The sequence below is a fragment of the Salvelinus namaycush genome, chromosome 25 (genome assembly GCF_016432855.1).
Source record: "Salvelinus namaycush isolate Seneca chromosome 25, SaNama_1.0, whole genome shotgun sequence".
Lineage (NCBI taxonomy): Eukaryota > Metazoa > Chordata > Actinopteri > Salmoniformes > Salmonidae > Salvelinus > Salvelinus namaycush.
Window position 1 is genome coordinate 2,481,012 of NC_052331.1, and position 8,906 is coordinate 2,489,917.

An 8,906-nucleotide genomic window follows, 5' to 3' on the forward strand; every position below is an offset into this window, starting at 1 on the left:
AATTGTAATTATTTCGCCACAATAGCCTATTTATTGCCTTACCACTCTAATCTTACCACATTTGCACACACTGTATATATATTTTTCTGTTGTGTTATTGACTGTACGTTTGTTTATCCCATGTGTAACTCTGTGTTGTTTGTGTCGCACTGCTTTGCTTTATCTTGGCCAGGTCGCAGTTGTAAATGAGAACTTATTCTCAACTGGCCTACCTGGTTAATTAAATAAAGGTGAAATTGAAATGTTAAAAAAATAGATTAACTGTTGCTATTGAAGTCATTCCAAAAGGTAGGTTCAACAGAGCAATTTAAATGGAACCATACTTGATCAATCATACATCATCAATGATGCTATTTAAGCCTACTGTATTTAGTATCTGGGAAGTCACCAACAGCTATTGTTTAAATTCAGTCCAGGATCAACTAAAAATAGATATGTAGGCCTGGGGTTTCAAGCTTTGGTTGATTTCCAATTGAATCTACAAGTTAATTATAAATACACTGAGTTTACGAAACATTAAGGATACATGCTCTTTCCATGACATAGACTGACTAGGTGAATTCAGGTGAAAGCTATGGTCCCTTATTGATGTCACTTGTTATATCCACTTCAATCAGTGTAGATGAAGAGGAGGAGACAGGTTAAAGAAGGATTTTTAAGCCTTAAGACAATTGAGACATAGATTGCGAATGTGTGCCATTCAGAGGGTGAACGGGCAGGACAAAAGATTTAAGTGCCTTTGAACGGGGTATGGTAGTAGGTGCACCAGACGCACCAGTTTGTGTCAAAAACTGCAATGTTGCTAGGCTTTTCATGCTCAACAGTTTCCACTGTGTATCAAGAATGGTACACTACCCAAAGGACATTCAGCCAACTTGACACAACTGTGGGAAGCATTGGAGTCAACATGGACCAGTATCCCTGTGGAACGGTTTCGAGCTTTCAACGCCTTGTAGAGTCCATGCCCTGATGAATTGAGGCTGTTCTGAGGGCAAAATATTAGGAAGGTGTCCTTAATGTTTTGTACACTTAGTGTATGTTGGATTCACGTCTCCATCTCAACCAAAAAATCAAAGTAAAAAAATACAACTAAATCAAATCAAACTGTATTTAAAGTGCATTTAAAGTTGGATTGGATATGATTTAGTTCTATTCTTTCAGTTAGATTTTCGGTGGAAATGGAGACTTAAAGCCAACATATCAATAATTAATTTGTAAACAAACTGGAATTAAAGCCAGGCTCAGTGGCATAGATGGAGCTATCCAAGCAGAAAAAACATCTCCTTCAAATGTTGATATTGTTTGTGTTGACAACCTAAAACAATTCAATAACACACTAGCAATACGGTAAACAGCCTATTAACTTGTCGACAAGTTAACAAATGATATGTTGGATTCACGTCTCCATCTCAACCAACAACAAAAGCTAAAGGTATAGGATTAAGCCAGTGGCTCAGATCTAACTATCCAAGCAGTAGATACATCTCCATTAAATGTTCATATTTGGTTGTAAGACAGTAAATAGCGTCAATGGTAAGGCTATCTTACAAACTAATGTAACAGTATTTATTCGTTTTAAAAATGAGTAACACATCCTTGGCCACAATTTGAGGTTACTGTAACAATAAATGTCTTCTTATGTAATCATAGAAAGCATGCATGTTCAGGGTCGCCGGTCTATGGAAATCTTCACAATTGCTATAATAACCTACACAGAATCTCAAACGGCAATGAACACTTGCACCATGTACTTTAATGTAATCTCAACTGCAATCCAGGTCATTTGGTTGTGCTATTAGATGAAGCACAGTGATAACACATTAAGTTGTTGTATAAATTAACAACATATCTGACATTGTATTCCCATTTGATCTTTGTTTTGCTTTTAAATGGTTGAAAGCGCAATGATAACACATTTAGCTGACAACTAAACCAAAAATCAGAATTTGATTTTCCATTGGAATTTGGTTGTGCTTTTAGATGGTTGAAAGCATAGTGATAACACATTGTGATTTCAACAAACTTTTAGGTCTTTTAGTGGTCTTTTTGAGAGGGTGAAAATAGATTGGAATCTCATCTAACAAATATTACCCAATTCTCCACGTTGAACTGACTTGGTGTGCCCAGTAGGATATTAGACAACAAAAGTCAATATTTGCCTTTGAGAAGATTGAACAGGATTTTAAGCACTTTAAAATTGCTAACACATTGTAGGAATTGGAATCCGTAACATATACAAATTTCAGGAATATTTTTGTATTTTATTTATTTAGCAGAACGTAACTTATCATACAACATTTTCGTGGACCCGTTTTGGCTCGTGAGCACTACTTTCAAAACTACTGGCTGAAATTATACAAAGCCTTTATAATGCATCGTTTAGTGAGAAGTGATCTTTCTGATGTCTCCTTAACATTGGAGTATCTTCATCGTATCAGTTTTCCTCTGTATGTTCCACTCAAAACACAACCAGGCTTCGATTTACAGGTAAACGGACAATTAATGTATATTTTCAGGGGAACATCACTTAAAAACATAATTTATCTTATTTTGCTATACTCTCCCAACTCCCTTTGTGCAGAAAGGGGCAGATGCCAACCTACACCAATACTCACAACATCCCATTTGTCCAAAAAAGCCATGGTTCCATCCCTTGGCTAGCAGGTGTTTGTTGTTTTTGTCTCTGCAGAGATCGTGAGGGCGATGACCCATGTGATCAACCAGGGTATGTCCATGTACTGGGGGACATCACGGTGGTCTGCCATGGAGATCATGGTGAGCAGGAACACACTTCCTCACAACCTCACAACACATGAACTTCATACTCTAATTTGCTGTAGACCTACTAACTAGATTCTGTCGACATAATTCACTAGCATGCTTGGGAAATGAATGCTTCTGAAGTCTGACATTAGGGAGTAAACAAACACTACAGGGGTAAAGGTAAATGAAGTCTGAAAAGTGCAGGTGATGTCTTGTAATATCAATGTTTTTGAAGATATGGAAGTTTGGTCTGACGAGAAATGCAAAGCTTTAAAAGATGAATGCCGTCAGTAGAGTTCAGATGCCACTTTCCTCACCGTGTTTCTCTCCCCTTTCCTCCTCCTCTCTTTCTCATCCCTCATTCTTTTAGGAGGCGTACTCTGTGGCTAGGCAGTTTAACCTGATCCCTCCAGTGTGTGAGCAGGCCGAGTATCATTTCTTCCAGAGGGACAAGGTGGAGACACAGCTGCCTGAGCTCTACCACAAGATAGGCAAGTGGCATCTATATTGGACTGTGCATACTGTGGCCTGCATGCTGTGGTCTTTGACATACCAGTCAATATTTCATGCCTCAAAAGGTAAACTGTAGATACCAGTTCTTTTGTCCTTCAGTACCATGGTCGTCTGATGATTACCTTGCCTGTCATGTGGCCTGACTACCACGTGCCATTGCAGGTGTGGGTGTGGTATCCTGGTCGCCTCTAGCCTGTGGAATCATCACTGGGAAGTATGAGAATGGTATCCCAGAATGCTCCAGGGCCTCCATGAAGGTACTGCTCGTATCTTCTTGTCCCAACAACATCTGAGGGGTTTTATGAATGTCTGCTTGGTCCTGAGGGGTTTTCTAAGATCCTTCTCCATTCTCTCTCCTCCAGCCGTATGCCTGGTTGAAGGAGAAGATAGTGAGTGAGGACGGGAGGAAACAACAGGCCAAGCTGAAAGAGCTGACTACCATCTCTGAGAAGCTGGGTTGCACTCTGCCACAACTAGCCATCGGTAAGAGATCGGTACAGACAGATAACCATACTAAATGTAGAGGATTGCCCTATTTGGAGTCTTGGAGGGACTACCTCCACATGGGACTTGTCCTGATTAACCTCTCTCTCTCTTTCTCTAGCCTGGTGCCTGAGGAATGAAGGAGTGAGCTCAGTGTTGCTGGGAACATCCAACCCCATCCAGCTTGCAGAGAACCTGAGGGCCATGGAGGCAAGGAGCATCTCTCATATACTATACTGTCTACATTTAGGGGAGCAGGACTCCTTTGAAGAATACATTTCAAGCTTTAATATATAATAATAATAACAATACATGACATTTAGAACACACGTTTATCCAAAGCGACATACAGTTATCTGTGGATACAATTTTTACATATGGGTAATCCCAGGACTAAAATCAACTATCCTGGCATTGCAAACACCATGCTCTACCAACTGAGCTAGACCAGCTGTCTTACTGATGACCAGGCCGGAACTTGGACCATGGACGTAGTAAATATAAATTATGTAATTTTTCTGGCGTCCCTTTCTCAGCACTCAAAAATTGTTCCCTCTCTCTAGTCTACACTGTTCGTTGAATATTTTGGATACAGTACATCTATTGTGGTGTTTTTACTAACTACTGCTATCACCTTCACAACTAACTGAATCAAATGTTTTGTTTCTCCTTTTCATATATTGTAGGTCATTCCAAAGATGACAGCAGGCATTGTCACAGAGATTGACCACGTCTTGGGAAACCGACCGCACAGTAAGAAGGACTTTCATCAAGCACATTAGGATAGAACCATTTTACAGAACTGTGATTGATAGGCCTAATCTGGACAAGTTCTCATCAATGGCACCTCCAGTGTGTGCCCAACCCTGTTCTTGTGTATGTGTGTGTGTTCTGCACAGCTCCTCCTCCTGTCTCATCTGTATGAAGATCAATCTGTACTCAATGTTGTTAACTGAGAGCTCTACTTGACAAAGCATGCATGCCACAGCTCTGCTACAGTGCAGACAGTTTAAACTTGCCTAAACAATCATCGTTATCAAGATGTGCTCATAAAAAAAATCACACAATTTCTTGAATGGGGTCCATCTGTTTGTAAAAGTAGTCTTTCTCTTGATTTGAGAGCAACTTCCTCTGTCTTTGTAACGTCAGAGGATAGTGTATAGTGCATTTCAAACAATGATTCATCCTCAGAGACACCAATGAGCTTTAAAAGCATGTCTGCAATACATTTTTAGACAGGCATGGATCAGGGGAGGTTAAACATAATCCCAAGCCACGAAATATCCCTTTGAGTATGGTCAAGTATGGTAATTCATCTCTGGATGGTGTATCATATCACCCAGACACTGCAAAGATCTGGCCACCCTTCCTAAATGTGCTGTGGCCGAGAATGGAAAACTGCTCAGGGATATCACTATGAGACTAAAGACGTACATGGATCAACAACATCACATTCACTCCATATTACTGGCATGTCTGACAAAGTAAAAAGAAGGAAGCCTGTGGTAAAACATCCATTCTAAATCATCCATCCAATTTGCAACAAGGCCATTAAGTAATACTGCAATACATCATGGCAAAGAAATTCACTTTTTGGCCTAAATAAGAAAACGTTTGGGGCAAATCCAACGCGACACATCACAGAGTAAAAACCTCTGTATTTCCAAGTATTGTAGTGGCAGTATCATGTTATGGGTATGCATGTCACCGGCAATATCTGGGGAGTTTGTCCAGATCAATATAAATGGAGCAAAGGAAATCTAAAATTTTACAGGAAAACATGCCTCATTCCTCTGAAGACCTAACACTAGGATATAATTGTATTTTTCAGAAGGAAATTTATATGAATTTTAAGGCCAAAAACACTCCAGAATGGCTTTCGAATAGATGTTTAGTGTTCCTTAGTGGTCCAGTCTCAGTCCTGACTTGGCCTAAATCTGCTTTAAAATCAGAGACAAGATTTGAATATTGCTAATACATCAATAATTCCCAACCAAATTGACTGAGCTTGAGCAATTTTGACAAACACAATGTATATATTTTGCCCTAAAACTTGTACAAAGTTGGTGGAATCTTAATCAAAATGAGTCATAGCAGTAACTGCTGCCAATAGTGCATCCACCAAGAGCTATGCAATCAAGGTATCTTTGCTTCTTATTTTTGAATCCGTTTAGACATTTTCTATGCATCTCCTTTCACTTTGAAAATGTGTGTAGATTGTCTAGATCAGCAGGAAAACAAAAATCCTATTTAATCCCGTTTCAGATTTAAATTCAAGGCAGCAAAATCTGAAGACTGTACAAGCGGTGCGTAGGTTTTCACTAGGCACTGTACATGACTTAAGTGACAACGCGTGCCAATATATCCTCCAAACACCGGCTTCGAGGACATTATCACTATTATCACATATTCCAGTAATGATTGACATATTTTCATAAAAATATATATTTTTAACATCATTGATTTAGTTGGTGGTAACTTGTGGAATAGACACTGGCTGGAATGCGGTTTTAGCCAATCAGCATTCAGGATTAGACCCACCCATTGTATAAATGTCAACATTCTATGGCAGCCATGTTAGCACCTCATTAACATTGCATGGGGAATATTTAAATTAACTGAATGTCTAGAGTTAGAACAATATTCAAAAAAGTGTCCTAACTCTCTATATACAGTGGCAAGAAAAAGTATGTGAACACTTTGGAATGACCTGTATTTCTGCATAAATTGGTCATAAAATTTGATCTGAGCTTCATTTATGTCACAACAATAGACAAACACTGTTTACTTAAACTAATAACACACAAACAATTATACTTTTTCATATCTTTATTGAACAAACTGTGTAAACATTCACAGTGCAGGGTGGGAAAAGTATGTGAATCCTTGGATGTAATAACTGGTTGACCCTCCTTTGGCAGCAATAACCTCAACCAAACGTTTTCTGTAGTTGCGGATCAGAGCTGCACAACGGTCAGGAGGAATTATGGACTATTCCTCTTTACAAAACTGTTTCAGTGTCTGGTGTGAACTGCTCTCGAGGTCATGCCACAGCATCTCAATGGGGTTGAGGTCAGGACTCTGACTGGGCCACTCTAGAAGGCGTATTTTCTTCTGTTGAAGCCATTCTGTTGTTGATTTACTTCTGTGTTTTGGGTTATTGTCCTGTCACATCACCCAACTTCTGTCGAGCTTCAATTGCAGACAGATAGCCTAACATTCTCCCGCAAAATGTCTTGATAAACTTGGGAATTCACTTTTCTGTCGATGATAGCAAGCTGTCCAGGCCCTGAGGCAGCAAAGCAGCCCCAAACCATGATGCTCCCTCCACCATACTTTACAGTGGGAATGAGGTTTTGATGTTGGTGTGCTGTGCCTTTTTTTCTCCACACATAGTGTTGTGTGTTCCTTCCAAACAACTCAACTGTAGTTTAATCTGTTCACAGAATATTTTGCCAGTAGCACTATGAAACAGCCAGGTGCACCTTTGCAAACTTCAGACGTGCAGCAATGTTTTTTTGGACAGCAGTGGCTTCTTCCGTGGTGTCCTCCCATGAACACCATTCTTGTTTAGTATTTTACGTATCGTAAACTCGTCAACAGAAATGTTAGCATGTTCCAGAGATTTCTGTAAGTCTTTAGCTGACAGTCTAGGATTCTTCTTAACCTCATTGAGCATTCTGCGCTGTGCTCTTGCAGTCATCTTTGCAGGACGGCATCTCCTAGGGAGTAGCAACAGTGATTAACTTTCTCCATTTATAGACAATTTGTCTTACCATGGACTGATGAACATCAAGGCTTTTAGAGATACTTTTGTTACCCTTTCCAGCTTAATCTTAGGTCTTCTGAGATCTCTTTTGTTCGAGGCATGGTTCACCTCAGGCAATGCTTCTTGTGAATAGCAAACCCACATTTTGTGAGTGTTTTTTATTGGGTAAGGCAGCTCTAACCAACATCCCCAATCTCGTCTCATTGATTATACTCCAGGTTAGCTGACTCCTGACTCCAATTAGCTTTTGGAGAAGTCATTAGCCTAGGGGTTCACATACTTTTTCCAACCTACACTGTGAATGTTTAAATTATGTATTCAATATAGACAAGAAAATTACAATAATTTGTGTGTTATTAGTTTAAGCACACTATGTTTGTCTATTGTTGTGACAAATTTGCTGACCAATTTATACAGAAATCCAGGTAATTCCAAAGGGTTCACATACTTTGTCTTGCCACTGTACATGGCTCTGGGTACACCCAGCTGTCCTGCATTCTGTAGAAGCCAAAGTGAACCCTCTCTCTATCCATCCTGCTGACCTCTGTAGACTACAGTAGGACATTTTGAGGAAAAACTATTGGACAGAGGACTGTGTTCCTGTCTTCAGAGTGATTGACAGTGGCATGTACAAATGATCTCTACTGTCCGTGATGGTCAGTTATGGCTGAGCCCTTCCTACCCTTCGACCTGAGTGCTTACCTAGCCCTGCATTGTTGTTGTGATAATGAACTCTTTGGTACATGATGAGATCTTTCGTTTTTTTTTGCATCATGATGCTAAAATACCAACAGAGGTGTGTGTGTTGGGTTGAATATTTCAAATTCAAAACATTTGTAATGACTGTTAACTCATTTAATTTTTTCAATGATGGACAGCAGAACACACTATTGGAATACTATTTTCATAGGATCTTCCCATTTCTCTGGATCGTCTCTTCTGCTGACAGATATTGAACTCATGTACGTAGTTCTATCATTGTGTAAACAGCATTACCCACAAAGCACGTACAGAAACATTAAAACATGTATATTAATATATATATATATTTTTTTTACCCCATTTTTGTCCATAATTTCGATCTTGTAAAATCGCTGCAACTCCCCAACCTGCTTGGGAGGCGAAGGTCGAGTCCTCCGAAACATGACCCGCCAAACCACGAGAAGCATTTTCATTTTATCCAAGTTATTAGCTGTCCCCTTTATCATTGCAGCAGGGCTAAAACTGAATACAATGTCTGTTCAAATGTAAAATTGTATAATGAGATTATGTTAGTGGTTGAGTTTTGAGTCAAGACTGTATTTGTTATTGTTGTTGTTAATTTGTACATATATTAATAAATATCCAGTGTGAACAATGGTATTTTCTGTTCAGAAAG

The 8,906-nt window shown here is 39.3% G+C and overlaps 1 protein-coding gene across 1 annotated transcript in view; it reads left to right on the forward strand.

The window, feature by feature from the left end:
* LOC120020517 (voltage-gated potassium channel subunit beta-1-like) overlaps positions 1-4,541 on the forward strand; it is a 72,276-nt gene extending 67,735 nt beyond the window's left edge. Inside the window, exons 9-14 of the mRNA XM_038964220.1 lie at positions 2,690-2,775; positions 3,134-3,254; positions 3,439-3,533; positions 3,639-3,759; positions 3,881-3,969; positions 4,446-4,541. Of these exons, the coding sequence (XP_038820148.1) occupies positions 2,690-2,775; positions 3,134-3,254; positions 3,439-3,533; positions 3,639-3,759; positions 3,881-3,969; positions 4,446-4,541 (608 nt within the window). The remainder of the gene's footprint in view (positions 1-2,689; positions 2,776-3,133; positions 3,255-3,438; positions 3,534-3,638; positions 3,760-3,880; positions 3,970-4,445) is intronic.
* Positions 4,542-8,906: the final 4,365 nt, after the last annotated feature.